General features: G+C 30.3%; 3 protein-coding genes and 1 long non-coding RNA gene across 6 annotated transcripts; 1 reads left to right on the top strand and 3 right to left on the bottom strand.

Moving 5' to 3' along the window:
- Nucleotides 1-429: 429 nt before the first annotated feature.
- LOC101248411 (uncharacterized) lies at nt 430-8,742 on the bottom strand. 3 transcript variants are annotated; one of them, XM_004228497.5, is made up of 11 exons: nt 8,559-8,742; nt 8,239-8,379; nt 6,577-6,936; nt 5,755-5,913; nt 4,753-4,833; nt 2,778-2,873; nt 2,484-2,624; nt 2,261-2,404; nt 1,216-1,323; nt 866-917; nt 430-773 (listed from the first exon to the last, which is right to left on the bottom strand). In XM_004228497.5, the coding sequence occupies exons 3-11, from the start codon at nt 6,673-6,675 to the stop codon at nt 742-744; spliced, it is 912 nt and encodes a 303-aa protein (XP_004228545.2). In that variant the 5' UTR covers nt 6,676-6,936; nt 8,239-8,379; nt 8,559-8,742; the 3' UTR covers nt 430-741. The 3 variants fall into 3 exon arrangements, with proteins under 3 accessions (XP_004228545.2, XP_010315309.2, XP_010315311.2); XM_010317007.4 differs by having other exon boundaries at nt 6,577-6,928; nt 8,559-8,699; XM_010317009.4 differs by lacking the exon at nt 8,239-8,379 and having other exon boundaries at nt 8,559-8,666.
- A 1,468-nt stretch (nt 8,743-10,210) lies between these two features.
- Nucleotides 10,211-12,865, bottom strand: LOC101248701 (xyloglucan O-acetyltransferase 1). Its single transcript, XM_004228498.5, has 2 exons — nt 12,446-12,865; nt 10,211-11,537 (listed from the first exon to the last, which is right to left on the bottom strand). The coding sequence occupies exons 1-2, from the start codon at nt 12,621-12,623 to the stop codon at nt 10,447-10,449; spliced, it is 1,269 nt and encodes a 422-aa protein (XP_004228546.2). The 5' UTR covers nt 12,624-12,865; the 3' UTR covers nt 10,211-10,446.
- Nucleotides 12,858-15,190, top strand: LOC104646335 (F-box/kelch-repeat protein At3g06240). Its single transcript, XM_010319649.4, has one exon. The coding sequence runs from the start codon at nt 13,826-13,828 to the stop codon at nt 15,083-15,085; it is 1,260 nt and encodes a 419-aa protein (XP_010317951.2). The 5' UTR covers nt 12,858-13,825; the 3' UTR covers nt 15,086-15,190.
- A 367-nt stretch (nt 15,191-15,557) lies between these two features.
- LOC104645426 (uncharacterized) lies at nt 15,558-17,591 on the bottom strand. Its single transcript, XR_739280.4, has 4 exons — nt 17,458-17,591; nt 17,248-17,305; nt 16,573-16,611; nt 15,558-15,740 (listed from the first exon to the last, which is right to left on the bottom strand). It is a non-coding gene; the product is annotated as an uncharacterized lncRNA (long non-coding RNA).
- Between the last annotated feature and the right edge of the window lie 3,072 nt (nt 17,592-20,663).

Raw genomic sequence — 20,663 nt, 5'->3', positions numbered from 1 at the left:
TTTGTGTAACAATCTACTTTTTTCCATATTTTGACTTCACTTAGTTTTCAATTATATAATAGACTAAAAATAAAAGTAAAATTAATTGAAAGAAAGAGAATACTGAAAAATTTCGAGAAATACTGAGAGAAGACATGTCGATAAATAAATACTTACTCCGTCCATAATTAATTGTCATGATCTTTCTTTGTAGGGTCAAATTATAAAAATTTTAACCTACATTTTACGATATATATATTCATCATATTGATAAGCAAAATAAATGCAATTTATAGTACTTTTTGTATAGTTATTGAATATCTATTTTTTTTTAAAAAAACATCAAATAAACCCAATTTAATTTAACTTTAAAAATTAAACAAATTAACTTTCGAAAAATGCAATATGACATATAAAATGAGACATATAAAATGAGACGGGGAGAGCATCTGCTTTTAGCCACTTCTATATAGTAGTAAAGTACTAATACTCATTGTACTTAAAATTATTACAATCTGTCAAAAGATGCATGAAATTCGTTATTACACGCATATTGCGATACTAATAGTACAAGTTAAATAAATTACCGTATCATAGCTCGATACGATTCGCATCAATCAGTTCCCTCATCGGTCTTCGAGTTTCAGGTAAAAACATATTGTGCTATCCACTGACTTACAGGCAAAACGCGATGCTCGGTGGTTAGCACGATGAGATCTTCGTTAGCACCACGTTTAGAGTCGTCGTCTACAGCCCCGTTTGTCATTTCTCTATCTCCTCCTGGACATGACCATCTGCAGTAAGAGATGAAGTTGGATATAACATTGATGAAAGCTCAAATATAACCAAACCCCAACCAAGACTGGAACAAAAACTAAGCTCTAACCGGGAAGTTCAATAGCCAAGTTCGCCTGCTGATCCGCGTCACAGTTAGATTCCTATGAAAACGAGAGTTAGGAAATGTTTAATCTCCGAAAATCAGCAAGGTAAGAACTAAGAACAAGGTAACTGAGAAAACCATAACGAGGGCTCTAATTCTATTCAGTTTTGGTGCTATTACAGACCAGAGGCCCCGTTTGGACATGATTTGGAATCATGATTCTAAACTGCATGTCTAAATGCTGATTTGAAATCATGATCCTAAATAGCATGTCCAAACACCTACTAATTCTGATTAATAAAGTGAGACGAGAATATGAATCAAGAGTCTAGGTGTAGAGGAGATTTATTAATTACCCGAAGAACATGAATGATGCGGAAAGAAAAAAACCTATCCTTTAGTTGTTTTGCCTGCTGAAATAGCGTAGAGATGTTTTGATTTTTAACTTTCCATAGACCCTGGATCTGTTTGGAAGGATACATTTAATGAATCAATCAATCAGATAAAGAAAATAAGAAGACAACATAAAATAAGCTCAAACAACTTGACATGAGACCAATTTCTTTGAAAAGTTAAGTAATGTCGTGACTCGTGAGACCGACTTCAGAAGCTATGATAAAGCATCTCGGAGTTATAACTAAGCTCGTCAAAGACACTACTCATTTCATTGAGAGACCAAATGTATTCTGATTATATTTCCAACCAAGAAAATAAGACACGGACAAGAACTATTTGCTGCCCTCTAACTTTTCCTTCTCGAAATTTACCCAAGAGAAGGAAAAGATAGAGACTCTTTGACGAGCTCAGTTATATGATTTACCCATTATTAAACTTACCAAACTCACTCTCTTTGAGCCGAGAAACTTTAGGTGGATTGCATATTAATGCTTACTCCTAAAAAACAGCCCTATTCATAAAATCAAGAAAAATTTCACTTCGTTTATGGTGTAAAGAAGAATTCCCGATGATCTGGATCCACTGTTAGAGACAATAGATTCCTTGAAAGAATGAGGATATACTTTGCTCTTGTGATATGTAAATATAAAGATAATAAGATTGTTACCTTTTAAAACAAATTTTGATGTTTAGTTGTTACTACCTTATACTAGAAAGGGCATGTACATTACAAAAAAGTTTTATCCTATAGAACAAAGAAAATACGTCGAAGGGACTTGTGAAATGGGTTCACGACTAAAAAAAGATTGTCAGACCTCCTTGACCTTAAAAAATATGCAAATAACGATCCTATTCATCTAGCTGAAGTTGAAAACAAGTAAAACTTTGCTAGAAGTACACAACTCCAGGTACAACTTTATATTGTGCAGACACATAAAGGAGAAGTGTGATATCAAGAAATATAAAGAAAACAAAAGAACAAACAAATAATATGGGAAAACGAACCTGCATACAAACAAGTTTGGAATCACCCTGAGCACGAATACTTGTAAACCCTTTGCTATGTGCATATTTCAAACCCAAGATAAAGCCTCGATATTCAGCAACACTGGTTGTTGCTATTCCTAAACCTTCACGCAGCCTACAGATCTATTAATCGCAAAGTTGTAATATAAGTACAGCAACTAACAAGGAAAAGGAAATACAAACCCAAAACAGTAATCATTACCAAACTTCCATCGTCAGCTCGTACTACAGCTCCTGCACCAGCTTGTCCTGGGTTTCCTTTTGAAGTACCATCAAATTCAAGAGTACAAGACCGCTGCTGAGGATAACCACGATCAGCTTCCTTCATTCCAACAGCATAAACCTTCAAGAGAATTTAAAAGAACTCAACTTGATATTAAGATTGATTAGCTTCGCTGACTTCCCATTAAGTATAAAGACAATTTATTTTTTAATCATATATACTGAAATCATTTATGTTTTTTCATAAGAAGCCATCATTTTAACAGCCACTCACACCGGATGATAGAGCTTGCTGGTCACCCTTAGGAGGTTCTAACTTGATATGCTTTCTTAGGGAATCATTTGAAGCAACAGCTGATCCAACAGCATCCTGCAAATAAACATGCCAATGAACAAGATAGATTCCAAAGTGTGGCAAGCCAAACAGATCGTATAGGTGTGGACACAAGAAACTAGTATATCATTTTGTAACTAGTATTTCTTTCTTAAGTGTAAGTATTCAGTACTACTTTGAGCCAAAATTAACATTATATACCTCTCCAAGAGCCAGGTAGAAGAATACAGTACAGCAACAAAATATTGCAAAGAATATGGTTTGACAATCGCAACTTTACATACTTTGCGCACAAAAAGATGTCAGAACTCATAAAATGGTAACACTTAAGTAACCTAAATATGTCTTTGATCAACCAATAGGTAGTATTAGTTCCCCTTTAATGCTCAATGCAAACTTTGCAGAAAACAGGAAGTCTTTCATCAGAGCTAAGGCAAGCACAGTAATTGCTCAGCAAAATATCCAGACGTCAGCTCCATCAAAGAGAAGACGAAGGTTATCCATCTGGTTCATTTAAACTACTCAGCACTCCCGAAAAGTCATCCCATGCAACGGTTTGGGAAAAAAGGTTTCCCATCTTGTTATTAAGCCTAGTCCGCAGTCGCAGAAGTTGAAGATTATAGCTCTTAATTATATTTATTACCAACACCAGAATAGTAATAGGGAACTTTTTATCCATATTTGAGAGTGCCCTTGAATTTGTTAGTCAATTAGGGGAAATTTCAGTCAGACACATTAATTCTTTTTCCATTTCCACCATTCTTTTTGCTTTATCAACACATCGACGTGGTAAGCTGGGATCATCCCGTCATCTAATAAAATACTTGATACACACGTCACATGTAATAAACTAGATGACAAATGAGAGAAAAAAAATTCTGAACAGGAAGGATGATACTGATATCTGTTTTTGCTGTTCCTTCCACATTATAAATGTTTCTCATCACAATAACTTACTGGAATCTTCTTTATCAGAAGAATTATGGCAATCTGTAACACGGAAAGACACCTTTTACTAGAAATAGTATTTTCAGATCTCTAGCTACATTTACTAGGATGTGGCTCCTTGAAATGATTCACAGAACTACATATCCTTTGTTATGACGTTCAATCTAATAAAGTTCAATACCTTACATGAGTTTTTACTAAGAAATAATAAAAAGCAAAGATAACAACAGTTGCAAGAACTTGCTGGCAAGCTACTTTTCTTATAAGCCACCCAGCATGATCTATTTTTATTTTATTGAAATACTACTTCTATTTTCAATATTTTGTATGTAGCCAGACAATCTACTCATTACTGTTCTTATTAATGGCCCACTCTGACCTATTTTTAGTTTTAGTTTTATTTATACACAACTACAATAGCTGCGGAGACTTGTCAACGACAAGTACTGCTACTGCTATATCGAGATATTTCTAAAAACAGCTGTAGAACCCTATTAACAAGCTACTAGTATTCCATTTAAACAGATTTAGCTCATTAACAGGTACCGTATTGGAGACTTTTCAACCTCCTTACATAATCATTTCTTCAAAAAGGGTTACCCAGACATAATAGAAAAATACTGACATTTTGCTCACAATGGATTAGTATCCAGTCTTCAAATTCCAAGTAGATCTACTTTAGGAAAGAAAATTGCCTTCCAGCTGAATAACTAGCTTTCTCATGTAAGTTGTGAGACCATTTACTATGGCATCTTAAGGAAAATTAAGCAAACAAGCCCCTACTGTTATAATCAAGCTTCGATATCCAGAGAGGTGCAAATAGAAGAATGTACTTTGTAAGATAACCAAAAACTATAGGCACATTAAGTTAGCTCTCTCTGTAGAACAAGAATCGAGATATACATCAAAAGCAACTGCTATAAACGCTGACCGACTTACACAAAAAGCTAATATAGCCCCAACTTACCGCATATTCTGACCACATTGCTTCCTGAGACCTCTTCTTCGGCGTATGCTCAGACGCTCCACCTTTGGAAGAAGATTGATGCTGCAAAAATTTAGTGCTGATAAATTGTATGACAATGACTGGTTCAAAAAAAGAGATGTAAGCATCTTTCACCAATTTTTACAAGTACTACTGATAACAGGAGTATTCACATCAATAAGTAGGAAATTTAACTTAATCTAGTACAAAATAAATAACTGAATCAGCTGCATTTAGAGATCATCTTTGATAGTATTGATATGTAGAAGAACAGCTATGTGGTATCTGTCCCATGTATAATGTAATTTAACTAAGCACACTTTCTCCTTTTTATCATTTGTTCATATGGAAAGGGATCAGCACAAAATTTTGTAATCTTTTCCTTAATTAGGGATCTGTGAGGACTTAGGTAATAAGTCTTCATCCCTTCTATATCATAAAGGCAGAAGTCGACTTTTAAAGTTAAAAATATTCTCCCAAGGCAAACACCATGGAAGGACTCCGCCAATTCTGCTAATGACATAAAGAGCTCAACTTTAACTTTTTTTCTTTATGCAACAAAATCAGATGGGGATATCATGGCTTTACTTCCAAAGATGAATTGTAATAAATACATCCGAATTCTATCAATTCACGTTTGGTTTTACCTCTAGTTTAGGATTCTCTCTTGGGTAGTGTGAACTGTATAATAAGTGGAAGGGAGAGTTTTTAGTAATTAAGTAGTTCTAGAAAGGAACCCACATGTTCAAATTAGTCTTGCATCAAACTCACAACATGATTTATTAAGTCAAAATTTAGATCAGAAAGACAAATTTTAACTCTATTCCTTGTTCCTTTTCTTATTTTTGGAAGTCCTTTGCGTCTCCTGGAAAAGAAAGCTGATGTGAACAAGGATTGCCTTCTTCCAAAAGTTCTGAGATGATATACTTCAATTATAAAAGACAAACAGACAATTTTTGCACACAATTTAGTAAAATGTCTTACCTGAAAAGGGCATGGTACTAGAGCCCCAAAGAGACTTTCAGTCAGATCTGCAGCTCTGATAGAATATAATGCATTTTTAAGTCCACAAGATAGAAGATATTCCTCCGTGTCCTTTGGCATGGAGTAGCCTTTATACACACTAACCGGAGGATCACATATCTGTCAAAGAAAGGGAAGGGGGAACCGATTAAAGCACTGCAAGTTTGATATATTTCCCATTTCATGCACATTGGTATATAACCATTGATGGACACAGATAACGGAACTGCCTTTACCACCCCTATTCTGTAAGAGAAATTCCTACACTTCTATAACTTTATCATTGATTAAGAAAACCAAGTTGAAGCTGTAATAAATATTATTCCTTTTGAAAAATAATTTTATTCATACAAGGAAAGCATCAAGGAAATGCTGAAATCTGCAGATAAATTATGCACCAGCTTCCTGTCGACTTATGTAAATGAAGATGTAGCAAATAAATAAGGTCAAACTTATTTTATGAAGTTCTTGCAGTGCAACTATATCTGCATAAATTCACGAGGAAAAGAACAGATAAGATAAATGTGGTGTAGCATCTGCTATATATATATTAACTACAAGTTGACAAGTGAAGTTTATCCAGTGGCAAGAGCACTCCAGTGCCAACTAATAGATTGGGAGTTCAAGCCACCAAGGGGAAAAGTGAGAAAAGTCACAGTTGACACCATATCAATCCACAGACATACATACATATATCTAGCTTTGTATACATATAGACATATATATGTGTACATACACACATAATATAATAAAAATGCAGATATAAATTCCTCCAATAGTTACCGAGGATCCGACTTGAGTCTGGCAGTCACCCAAGTTTCTGTAGACTCCAACAATATCTCCTTTCTTAACAACAAAGAAACCATCTCTGTCTTCCTTCATTATTGGAACGGGATAAAACTTCCGTAAAAGAGAATTATCACCACTACACTTGTTAGATGCTAATTCTATCCAGAAACAAGTCAAAATCGACTTTTTAATTCAAGCATGTGCAAAAGCTCATCCTCCAAGATATCACCAGACTTCGACAAATTGAACTCTTCGAGGCAGATATGTAGTGCTTGTCAATATTGCAACAGAACATGCATGAAACAAGAATTCATTACATGGGACTTCCCTCAGACTTGACGCATTCCTGTAAAACTAAAAAGTAAGAAAACACAAAAAAGCTTTCTTTAATTTTTTAACTCAAATGAACCGTGCATGCATGTATATACATAAATTCCCCAAATATTGTAACATGAAACATGTGTTAACAAGTGTTAGTTGGATCAAGAAACATGACGCTAAAAGTTTAGTTGTATGGAAAATACTTCTTACCAGGGAAGTCATTTCCTCTTTTGAAGAAAAACATTTTTTTGGTAACCAGAAACTAGAAAAAACAATTATTATGGAAAATGACTTTCATCATACTGATACCAAACACAGCCAATAAAAAGTCCATATTCTGCTCTATTTTCAAACAATATACTTCCTCCATTTCAATTTGTTTATCTTACTTTCCCTTTTAGTCCATTTCAAAAAGAATGCCTCGTTCCTTTTTTAGCAACTCCTTAATTCTAACCTTCCACGTGACATGTCCAAAATCACAAGTTTAAAAGCATTTTTGGTACATCTACATATCTTTAGCTTATGACCGTAAGATTCAAAAGTCTTCTATATTTTTTAACACTGTGTCAAAGTGAAATCAGATAAAACAAATTAAAACGGAAAGAGTATTCCTTTTTTTCCCATTGTTGAGCATATCAACAATAACAACAAACCCACTGTTATCCCACAAGTGAGTATGGGGAGGGTAGGATATAGGCAAACTTTACCCCCACCTTTGTGGGGTAGAGATGTAGTTTCCCATAGACCTTCTATTCAAAAGAAACGTTATCAAAGCAAGAATGCAAAGAGGGAAGCCTAGTGCACTAAAGCTCGAGAAAAGGGCTGATCAAAAGAGACTATTACAACCCCATCGTAAATTATTTACTTCGGAGCAACTTAGTATGGAACAAAAAGCAAAACACCATAATTCCAGCTCAAAACTTATCTACTCAAGAACGTTGCACCGGATTCTTCTTCTTTTTTGCCTCAAAAATCCGAACTTTGAGTAAAAAGGCTAAATTAATTTCTTAAACTCCAAGTCAAGTCGATACCAGACAAACAAATTTAAAAGTATTCTTTCTCTCCTCATTGTTGATCAGCATAAGAAAAACAACAACAACAAACGTTATGTAATCCCACAAGTGAGTCTGGGGAGGGTAGGATTACGCAAACTTAGCCCCTATCTTAGTATTTGGGAGGCATATATGTTGTTTACCCTCGATTCAAAAGAAACATTACCAAAGCAAGAATGCAAAAAAGGGCAGCCCCTTACACTAAACTCCCGAGGAAGGCCAGTCACAGTTACTAAATTATTTACTATGGAGCCACTTACTATGGAAAAATAAAGTAAAATACCTTAATTCCAGATCAATACTAACATACTCAACATTGTTACAGTTGATTCTTCTTCCCTTTTGCTTCAAAAATCCAAACTTTGAGTAAAAATAGCTAAATCAATTCCTCCTACTGTATTTCCAAACAAACCAAGAATCTCCGCTGATAAAATCAAAGAATAGAAGCTTCAATAACACTAAAATGAAGAAAACTCAAAATGCTACACCAAAAATTAGAACCCTAATTTTGAAAAAAAATCAACAAAAAATGGGTAGTCAAATCAAAATTGTTGTGTTTAACTAATAAATATATACATATATAAACAAATGAAGATCACATACATTGAATTAGTTGATGAAATTGCGCCAATCTTCGACCGCAAAATTGAAGAACAAATTGCGAAGAGAGTTTGTAGAAAAAAGAGGATTTTTTTATAAGGGGGTGAAGTGCATAAATAGCCAATTTTAGGATGTATTTATGGCATAGCCATAGTTACAATTTTAGTTGCATTAAATGAACTTTCACAAGTATTGACTTTATCGTAAAAATTTAACTTTTATGTGAGGTTTAGTGCGATAATATTAAAGTTCTACACTTCTATTTAAAATTTATCTAATACTAAATTTAATCCGAAAACTTAAAATATTTTAAATTTTTAATGACTAAAAAAATTGAGGGGGAGGGGTGTATAAATGTATGTGTATATATAGTTTCTAGCCATAAGAAGTTCACATTGAACCTTTTGTTTTAGATTGAATTTTTGTAGGGTAATTTATTAAGTATTTGTTTTAATTATTCAATTTTGTTTAAATTTGAAAATATATGTGAATGTAAAGTTTTTCTTGAATAAGTTTGTGATTGCTTGAATGTACTAGTCTTTTTATTTCAAGAATAGATGAAAAGTAATCTAGCATTAAGTGATGTGATGTGCTACGATTTCAACTAACATTGTTACACATCCCTTGATAATCAGTTAATAATACTATTTAGCTAATCTTTCTTACTCTCCAATTCACATCGAAGCATTTGATTGAGTTTTATGGTAAAAGAGTAGAAAGTAATGATCCATCTACTTCTGACGAGATTAGAGGTTGAGTACTAGCATAGTAAAAAAAAATTACTAAAAGGATTTAAATTTTTTTAAAAAAAGTTATAGTATAATTCTTGAATATACAATATAATTTTTCGATGAATTCCTAGTTCCTTCCTTGAGCTGTAATTTATTGTAACTCACTTATTTAAAAACATGATATTCAAAATCTTTGAAGCAAACAATAATGTATAACTTGAACATCATGGTATTAAAATGTGACCAACTAATAGTGTTACAATGACATGAATTAGTTACAAATTTGTGATAATACATAAAAACAAATCTCTAATTTCTACATTTCTTCAAAATCTAAATCTTCTATTCTTTCACATCATTCTATCCAAGTAATAAACAAAATCACACAAACCATCTAATGAAATGGATGAGAACTCTCTCTCAATCCTAAACTAGAAGTCTCGAGTTTAAACTCTGATAACGTCCGTTTTTTTCTTTATAGACCCTACATGACACAAAACTAAATTTCTTTCTTTGGCTCTCCAAGGGAAACAAGAAAAAATTACCCAATGGACAAGAATCTGGAAAAATCAGTATACATATAGTAACTAGTACTAATAAAAGCAAACTTTCACTCTGAACTAGAAGTCTAGAGTTTGAACTCTGGTAGCGTGCGTTTCTTCCTTTATGAACCCTACGTGACACAAATCTGAATTCCTTTCTTTGGCTCTCCAAGGGAAACAAAAAAAAATTATCCAACGAACAAGAATCTGGAAAAATCAACATACATATAGTAACTAGTACTAGTAAAAGTAAACTTTCACTCTGAAATAGAAGTCAAGAGTTTGAACTCTGATAGCGTGCATTTCTTCCTTTATGAACCCTGAATTCCTTTCTTTGGCTCTCCAAGGAAAACAAAAAGAAATTACCCAATGAACAAGAATCTGGAAAAATCAACATTATACATATAGCAACTATTACTAGTAAAAATAAACTTTCACTAGAGTTTAAAATCTGATAGTGTGTGTTTCTTCCTTTATGGACCCTACATGACACAAACCTGAATTTCTTTCTTTGGCTCTACAAGGGAAACAAAAAAAAAAGTTTACCCAATTGACAAGAATCTGGAAAAATCAAATATACATATAGTAACTAGTACTAGTAAAAGTAAACTTTCTTCACTAAACAACTATCATGTCCATTTTCTTGATCATAACTTGCATCAAAATCTCATTCCATGTATCAATAGGCCCTGGCAAACACCAATGAACACAATCGTTCTGAACGCGTTCTTGAATCCCATTAGCAAATGGAAAAGGATGCATATAAGGTCCAGGATGACCATCAGGTCTCAAATACGCCAACTTAGTCACATCCACGGCCTCAAACCTCACATACTTTTCACGACCTTCCTTTTTGGCAATATTCACTTGTTTAATAGACGTTTCCCTCATCTCCGCGTCCATCCATTCAAGTTTCTCCTTCTCCTTAGCATCATATGGCTTTGTCTTAGAACATGCCCCATACTTGTCCCATTCACCTTCAAAATGTGCTGGTGAAAATGTTGTCACAATCACATCAAGTGTGTATTTGCCACTACCCCTCCTATCAATAATTGTCTTAAAGGTTGTCTCAAATGCCTTACCATAAACATCATAAAATCCAACCTCAGTGTAATTCAAACCAGGACAAGAATGACAACCTAGTACTTTGTCACCATAAATATAAACTGCTGAATGCAAATACCAATGACCAATTGAAAACACAACCAAATCCATTTGTCCTAAATCATTAGCCCATTTGTCATCAACAGAGTCCAAGTACAAAGTATTATAATATGTCTTGTCTGATTTTTCAACCCCTTTAACTAGAAAAGGTGACCAATATATTGATATATTCACATTATGTGAAGGAAAATGCCATTTCCTAAACTTATTTTCCTCACCATGACTAAAAACTAAGTCATGAGGACTAAAAGTTGACAACATACAAAGTAATGATTCCAATTGATTTCTAGCTAGTGAATCACCAACAAATGCTAGATTCTTGTTTTTGAAGAGTTGAAGAAATTTTTTTGGATCAAATCTTGGGAGTTGACAATTATTTGGTTTCCATCTCCAATAAAGATAGTCATTATCAAGTCTACCATGTGTTATACAATTTTGACCCTCTTTGATAGTGTTACATTTTGTGTATAAAGGGCCTAATTTGTCTTGAATCCAATTGCCATTGCTATAGTCACATGAAATTTCTACACTAGCATTTCCTATTTCTGCACAAAAAGGATAAGGTTTTGATGTAAAACATTGTAAACAAAATAGTGGTGAAACTAGAAATCGTACCAGAAGAGATTCGAAAAAATAATAGGAATGTCAAACCTAAAATTTAGACTTGTAAACTAGAGCAATTTTGAACTCCCTTTATGTCAAGACATTAACTAAAGTTCATATATATATATATATAAACAAAAAAATATTTTTACCATATTTATGCGGTATAATTTTTCGATGATAATTGAACATTTTCTTACTCCTTTTAGCTCTAACATGACATATACAATAATAACTATACCTCAATCAGAAATAAGTTGATCGACTATAAATCTTCATTGATCATGTTACTTGATTTGAACTTATCTCAAACTGATATTATAATATACAAATAAAAGTATTAATAGTTCCCTATATTTTCTACACGTATAAATTTTTTGAAAGGGTAAACGACTCCTAGAAAGCTTAGGATCTCAAATTCACCCTCTATATTTTTCACACGTATAAATCTCTAAAAGTGTAAATGACTCATGCAAAGCATATGATCTATCGTAAAAATGCTAACACGATTATATTAAAACGTGTTTTCAACTAATAGATATCGCATGTATAAATCCGAAAAACATATATAAGTACAAAAATACCCTTTTCAACTTTTTCTCTCTCCTTTTGTTTGTGCTTCCACCCGGGCTTTTCATTCTGTTTTATAGAGACCCGAGGAAATTCTATATAATAATAAATGTAGAAAGGTGGGGGTGAGGTACTTTCCCCGGCATACAGAAAGAAAATCCAGGATGACGGCTTTCAAAAGACGAGTAAGGGACGGGGAGAGGGCGACTGAAAAGGAGGCTCGACCTACAGGGAGAGGGAGGCTCTCGAAACCAAACGAGATTAGAAAGAACATCCTTACCTTTTGATGGAGTTGAAGATGAGGTGGTGATGACTAGTGATTGTTTAGATTGAGGAAAAGGAAAGGCAAGTAAGTGATAAAAAGTTATTATAGGAAGAAGAGCATACAAAGCCCAAAGCAATAACTTCCTCAATGGAATTGAATGAGGTTGGTCTTTTAATGGATTTATTGTATCCATTTCTCATTCCAAACCTTTTTTTTTTCCTTTTACCTCAAAGAACTTTTACATAATAAAGGATTTTTTTTGTTTTGTTTTAATAGTTTTCTCCATTTTTTTTTGGTTAGTATTTTTAAATTATTTTTTGTCAAGGTGGTGATGGTGGTAGTAGTTGTAAAAGGGAGAATTTTGTGGGAGGATTAAGTCAAAGTAATGCATAGGATCCCATTTTATTTGGTTGGCCAACCAATCTTTTGTTTCATTACACACTTCATTTTCATTTGAGGTGGGCTAATATTTATTTTTTTTAATTTTTATATTAATTTTTTATGTAATTGTAATAATTTGTATAATAATCAAACTTTTGTTTCTATTCCTTGTTTTATGCATATTTTGTAATGTTTTCCTCTTTTGGTTTATTTGTATATAGTCAAGCTTTCATATGCTTAATTTAAGCTAATATAGTTTTTAAAATAATCTTTTATCTCTATGAGAAATATGATAATATTTACGTTACTCTATATATACTTTACCTTTCTCAAATTTCTACGTACTTTAAAATTAGATTGAATATATAGTTGTTATTGTTGTTGTTATGTATTAGTGAAAGCTTTAAAGGAATATGGTTAAAGCGATTAGACGGACGTACTTTTATTAGCATGAATAGAAATATTAAGTTTGATCTTAGAAAAATAAATATTTAAATATCTGAAACTTATTACTGACCTAATTAATTTAAATTTTTATGACATAAGATTATTTACTCACTCTCTTATCACGACTCAAATTTGATTAAAAGATAAACCACTTTAAATCATAATCATATCATATTATTACTTTGCACCTTTTCTATAAATAATAATGATTACTTTCCTCCTAAAGTTTTATTTTTAATTGTTGGTATAATTATGAATTATCCATTATTGTCTTCCTTACATTTGTCATACAACAAGAAATTTATTTCATAGCCTCACATAATTATTAGTAATAATGTAATATCAACAAGAAATTTTGCTTAAAACTTGTCTTAAAACTCAACAAAAGAAAGCTAAAATTAAGCAAAAGCCAGTATTCTTCCCACAAACCTTTATTTAGTTTTGTGAATTTCATAATATTCCAACTAATCTTCTTTTTTCCCCCAAAAAAAGTTTCTACCATACTATTAATAATTAATTTATCGAGACGTTAAATCTGGAGAAACTAAATAATCTTGGCAAATTTAGATGAAGAAATCATTACACACGGATCAAATCATAAACAAGATTTTATTGAATTTACCCGTGAGTTCTCTCCTTCGATTTCGATCCGTTTGTAAATCATGGCGTTCTTTAATCAACGAACCAGCTTTCATCGACGCACATTTGAAGAAAATGGAATTCGTTAGCAACCATTTGCGTCTTTTCCAAATTGTGTACCAATTATACCCTAACGAGGGGCTTCGATCGTGGTGTTACGCGGGCGGCCCGTGTGACGAGCTAATTCACCCGGGCTTCCCCGTAACATACACGAAACAATGTACCTTTGAACTATTGGGTTCGTGTAACGGATTAATTTGTTATATCACTAAGTTTTTACACGGTAAAGAAGAAATCAATTTATGGAATCCGTCAATGAGGAAAAACAGGGTGTTGCCCCATTCGAAATTCTCCCCGGAGCGTCAAAGGCACGCTCCGAATTACGGGTTCGGTTTCGATGGTCGCGGCGATCACAGAATGATAAAAATTACTTACATCGACGATAGATTAAAAAACGAGAAGAAACAATGGTCAGAAGTTGAGTTGTATAGTTTAAATCACGATTCCTGGAAAAAAATTGGGGATTGTTTTCCTTCCCAGTATTATTACGTTCGTGGGGACACGGTTTTCTTCAACGGTTGCATCCACTGGCTTACGCAGCGCGAATACGGAAAAATCAGACCGAGGAGATTGCCGATCGTTTCGTTCGACGTGGCGAACGAGGTGTTTCGGGAATATTGGCTCCCGAACCCTACTGAGCGGGAAGCGAACTGTATAAGCTCGTTGAATGGATCGTTATCGGTTTGTGCGAAATCGACTTCAATTGTTGATAACAGTGTATTGAATATCGAGGTATGGTTGATGAAAGAGTATGGGGTCGAAGAATCGTGGACGAAGTTATACGTGACAAGGATGGATGAAGAGTTGTCAGGGCCAATAATACCGTTGAGAGTGTTGGATCATGATGGTGAGGCAATTGTGTATATAAATAAAAATGTGTTTTTATATGACTATGAAAATGAAGAATTTGAAGATTTTGGGATTTGGGCTAATGGAATTGGAGTTCCATATGTGACAAATTATATGGAGAGTTTGGTTTGGGTTGAACCAATAATAGTTGAATCAACTACTCCAATTGGACAAAATGTGGCTACAATTGAAAATGTTGAAATTGAATCAAATACAAAGCTAGTGAATTCAACTAGCAAAAAGGATACTAAACAAGATGGTAATTGTATAATCCTATGATATAATTTTCTTATGATGATGTCTTTTTTTTTTTTTTTAGGATTAATCTTGTTGTAATTGTATAGAGAAATTTAATAGTGAAACATAATTTACTTATCTATTTAAGTGATTTTCGTTCTTTCTTATTGGTATTTAAATTTTCTATGTAGTTGAAAAGGTTACTTCGATAAAAATTTATCTGCGCTAGATGTTTACATGAGGTGAAGATACACATTGTTGATGACTATATTTTAAGGCTTCAGCCAAAAAAATAATATTGACACATATAGGAGTAAGGTATATAAATGAAATTGAATAATGAAAACTTAGAATAAAGTATGTAGTAATTTCAAGTCTTTGTTGTAGGACTTACTTGGAAAGGGGTGACCAAAGAATAAAATGTTATATATATATATATATATATATATATATATATATATATATATATATATGAAAACTTCCTTAATAATTGTAGATATTAAAGATTTTGAACTAAGAAAATCAAATGGGTTGTGATAAAATTTTAAACTTGAATACATATAATTAAATTTTTGAATTTAAATCATGATGGTTTTACATTATATTATTAAAAACAAGCAATCACCAGAACCAAAAAAACCGTTTAGGTGATTTATCATTGATCCTTTGTTCTCTCCGTCGTCGCGCCTCGTTAGAGCTATAAAAATAACAATAACAACAACAACGAAGTAAGTAAAAGAAAAAGATATAATGGATATAAATGTTAGAAACAAAATGCAAATGCAAAAGTCATCCTAACATATTTTAAAGGAATTATAATGGACCACATGTTAGTTCTTCTAAAATCTAAACTTCTACGCAGTAAACTTTAATCATTAATATTTGATATTTATTTTGGTTTTTCGTTGCATAGGGTCCACTAAAGAATTGTAACGACTTTCCTACTTGAATTTTTTTCTTTGAATCTGTTTGAGCTATGATTTCAAATTATGATTTTTGTAACTCAAGATGATTTAAAGTTAATATAAATATCAAAAATTGTTTTTTCCCCTCGTAATCATGAAAACCTTATAATTTGGAAAAAATAAAAACTATCAAAACTTTTCAAATTCTTACTATTTTAATTAGCAAATGATCAAATTATAATTCATAAACATAGTATTAAAATATTTCATCACACATAGTTTTATGTCCCTTTTATTATAAAAATAATTACACTTAAATGTCCTTACAAAACTTTCAAATATTATCTCATCCTAAATAGAGTGACTTAATAGTTACGTTGCGCCATCGAAGTAAAGTTAAAAAGGACATGGATGCAAGATCAGAAAATTGAAATGTAATTTTATAAAGATCTAAAAGTCTAATAATTCAATAATAATAATAACGAATTATTTTTTAATATAGTTTTTTCACATGATACGAACATTATCTATATGTCAAGCAAAAATATATGTAGTTTTAAAATAAATAAATAATTTACGAATTTATATGATTATTATAACTTATAAGTTTTAGATGGATTGTACCTCATTATATCAAGTCTCCTCATCTCATGATTATAGAACCTGTCATTAACACAAATTGAACCAACAAAATAAGATTTGACTGGACCTTTTTGGTGTTTTTATATTTTATATTAATAAAAAAAAATCACAGGTTTTGTAAAAATATAATAGAGTTTGTATTAAAAATATTTATTAATAGTAATAAACTTAGAGGACTAAAATTTCTTTTATAGAGCAATTTTGAACCTATACTCCCTAACATAAGGTCACTTTTATCATTATTTTACCAATAAAACAAATAATAATTACATAAAGCTCAAATTAACATATAATAACAATAATTAAATAATAATAATAATAATATATTCAAAATAATTTTTTAAGTGAAATCTGAACAGTCTGAACAGGGTTATGTGTATGTTGTCTTACTTCAGTATTGAGAAGGTAGATAGATATTTTCGATAAATCATCTGCTCAAAGTATAAAAGTATATATCAAGTAAATACAGAAGTAAAAAAATAAATAATCCATAGTCTAATATAAGACAATAAAATCAAAAAATATGATACGAGGAAATTAATAAAAGAAAATTAGTAAAAAAAATTTAAATCTAAATTATATCCTCAACAAACTACAAATATAATGAGTAAAATTCACGATCGACGAAGAAAAATAAGAGAAAAAAAAGAAATGTACCAGCGTCCAGTTCTGTATGCAAAATATCCGGCTGTAGTATACACCGGAGCCATAATAACTGTCATAACATTCGATTGAAAAAAATAAAATTTTTACATAAAAATTTAAACTATAAAGAAGTAAATGTTTAAATATTTTTAAAAAAATACATATATCAACATATAATAATATTTATACATCAAAAAAAATTATTAATAGATCAAAACTTACGAGTTCTTATTATATTTTTGATGATATTGTTCCCAAAATCATCCATCTTCAGAGAGAAAAATAAAATAAAACTAAGGAGAAAGTGGAAGAGAGTTTAGTGTTATAATGGAGTAATATTATTTATATTACAAAGTAAGAAAAGATTCCTTGGTATAATATAATATAGTAATAGCAGGTTTGACTGTTTTATTTGTAATTAGAGGTCTTTAATAGCAATGATGAGACTGTTTTATTCGTAATAAGAGGTTTTGGGTTTAAATTTTGAATATGTAGAAAAATTTATTGAGAGTATCAACCTCAAATGAGCTTCGTAGTGTGCGATTCCAGAAATCAAAAAGAAAAAGCAGTCAGCCAGAGTCAAGTAAGATTAAGGGTTTATCTTAAAAAAATCAGAGGAAATTATGATATTTAAATGGTTAAAATTTATTTTTATGCGTATATAATAAATATGAACACTCTTTTGAATTTATTTAATGCAAAATTCTAACTACGCTATTAGGTACTTGTATAATAAATTAACACCCCACGCATTCCACTAATTTAAATTAGAAGATTAAAATTTGAAAATTATGAATTTTCTCGCATTATGATTTAAATTATCATTATAATACTGAGTGATTTTTTTAAAAATATATATAAGATTTAAACGAAAATTATTAAATTTATGTGAACTTGTATATATTTACATGCTATATCTACCTCTATATTGTGGATAGAACTAGTGATTTGATTACAAATTCAACCAAATACTAGATCTATCTCTGTTAGTGCTTCAATTACGAATTCTATCAAATTCAATAGTTTTAGTTTAGCCAAATTATTTATTTGTATTATATATTATTTCAATTTGTTTATTTTTTAATGTTTTTTAAAATTTAACTTCACTTAACATGTTTATTAATAAAATAAATTTAAATATTTAATATTGACATAATTTAATTTAAAATATTCTTTTATTTTTTAATATTTTGTGGAATAATCAAATTTAAACATGGGGAATATAATATATGTAAAGGTAATGGGAAAACAAGAAAGTTCAGATCAAATACTTTACAATTATTAATTAGTTTTTTATATTGCCACATGCAAACCCATGTGAAGCACATCATTCTATACTATGTTGAATGTGTATTTTACTCTTATAAAATATAAATAATTTAACATTAAATCCTATCAATTATTCAGAATCATAAGATTATATAATTCTTACATAAATAATATTTTTGAACAAGAAAAACTTATTCGAATTCATGATAATTTTCTTGATTTTTTATATATGGAAATATCTTTTTTGACGTTCTTAAAAAATATCTCTCCTCCTTTATAAAATAATTTTTATAAAAAATTCGTTCATATTTATCTGGAGTTTTCACATTTATCGGTTATTAGAATTTAGAAACAATTATCTATATGTTTTATTAGCATATAAAAGATAAGAGGGAGTGAAAAAGAATTTAGATTAATTATTTAATGAATACACACAACTATTATATATTATCACAAAACCTCAACAAAAAAATCATACAAACTTAGGAAAGTATATTTATATTAAAAATTTCTTAAATTTATAAATTGATATTTAAGTAAACAATCTTTAGGAATTAACTTTCTTTTATCTTTATAAAATAAAAATAAAATATAAATACATTCTAAACTATTATTTTATTATTATTATTATTATTATTATTACTACAATATATTAAATTTAAAACTTAATTATTAATCCTTATAATTGTCTTTTAAAATTGAAAACAAAAAGACAAAAGGACAAGTTTCTTCCACAATTAAATTTTTGTTTATTTGATTATATATCAATTGTTTGCGTATGAATTGAAGACATATAAGTCAATACCTAGTGGGTCTTCTATTTTATTTTATTTTATTTGTTGTTCCATGTGATTTTTTTATTTTTATATTAAAATTCGATTTAGTTTAGATATATATTAGAAATGATAAAAAGTTCTCAATGAAGATAATTTTATACTCAAAATTCAGATTTGATATATTTAATTAAAAGAATATTTATTATTCTATTACAGTTTTCAGATCACATCAATTATAATAATTGTTTCAATTCAAAATGAATTGTATGACCAAAATACCGAATATAGATAAATTGCACAAAAAAAAAAGTTTCAATATTAATATTTAAATTTTAATCAAACTTTTAACGAATCATGACGGATTATCACGATAATTGTGTAGAAATACATAAATACATGTTCTTTAAAAAAGTATATGTTAATCAACCTCAAATGACTCGAAATTCAACATATTCACTTCAAATTCTATTATAACGTTATTCTTGAATGCTTGTCTTGTCACATATTCGATATACTATTTAATATTTCATATTTTTATATTTTGATATTTAGTATGATATTTTAATTTAAGTTTTATGATAATTTATTAAATCAAATATCGATATCAAATATTGCAGGTAGTGTCATTTTTATGCCATCGCTTGATGAATCTCATAGGAAATATTGCGACGATGAGAAATTAATTTAGAATTTATAATTTTCTTAATTTATTTCGTAAATAAAGTTTCAATTCAGTTTGGTAAATTTAATTTACTCATTTTTTTCTTCAGATTTTGATATTTATTATACATCATCATATATTTCTTTACTCTTAACTCACGGTCCCTAATAAATTAAAAGTTTCAAAAGATTTTTTTCCCTAATATTTTGTCCTTTCTTTTTGTTATTACAATTCTCTATACAAATTGAACCAAACCAAGTTATCATCAAATCGAATAAGCTAAAATCAAAAAGAAAAAAATCGAATCATATTAAAAACTCTTGATTTAGCAGATGAATAATGACTTTGATATGCAAATACCTTAGTATAATATAATTTTAAAGTAATTATTACATTATCAAAAATATATATTTCATATGATATAAATATGAACTTAGAGATAAACAAGAAATTTTAAATATTTAAAAGTTTGATTATTTGAAAGAGATTATCATATTCAAACATTGATAACTGATAAAATACTTGAACATATATTCTTGAATTATATGTCCTAATCTTAATAAGCGATGATATTTTTTATATATATTTTAATTGATACCAATGTATATATAATATGATTAACTTTTTTATATTACTGATATTTATGAATATATACCTATTTTTAATATATCGAAAATGTTCAATAAAAGACATTGATAAGTCAACATCACCACAAACTTTGC

This window comes from Solanum lycopersicum, chromosome 1, assembly GCF_036512215.1.
Source record: "Solanum lycopersicum chromosome 1, SLM_r2.1".
Lineage (NCBI taxonomy): Eukaryota > Viridiplantae > Streptophyta > Magnoliopsida > Solanales > Solanaceae > Solanum > Solanum lycopersicum.
This window is presented reverse-complemented; position numbering and strand designations above follow the sequence as displayed.

Excerpts from the sequence above, each read along its gene's own strand:
- LOC101248411 (XM_004228497.5), bottom strand. The coding sequence starts at position 6,675 with ATGAAGGAAGACAGAGATGGTTTCTTTGTTGTTAAGAAAGGAGATATT. Across the intron at positions 918-1,215 it reads GCATCATTCATGTTCTTCGG|GAATCTAACTGTGACGCGGA; the intron begins GTAATTAATAAA and ends TCGTTTTCATAG. Across the intron at positions 774-865 it reads CTTGGCTATTGAACTTCCCG|ATGGTCATGTCCAGGAGGAG; the intron begins GTTAGAGCTTAG and ends CTCTTACTGCAG.
- LOC101248701 (XM_004228498.5), bottom strand. The coding sequence starts at position 12,623 with ATGGATACAATAAATCCATTAAAAGACCAACCTCATTCAATTCCATTG. Across the intron at positions 11,538-12,445 it reads ATCTTCAACTCCATCAAAAG|AAATAGGAAATGCTAGTGTA; the intron begins GTAAGGATGTTC and ends CTTTTTGTGCAG.
- LOC104646335 (XM_010319649.4), top strand. The coding sequence starts at position 13,826 with ATGAAGAAATCATTACACACGGATCAAATCATAAACAAGATTTTATTG.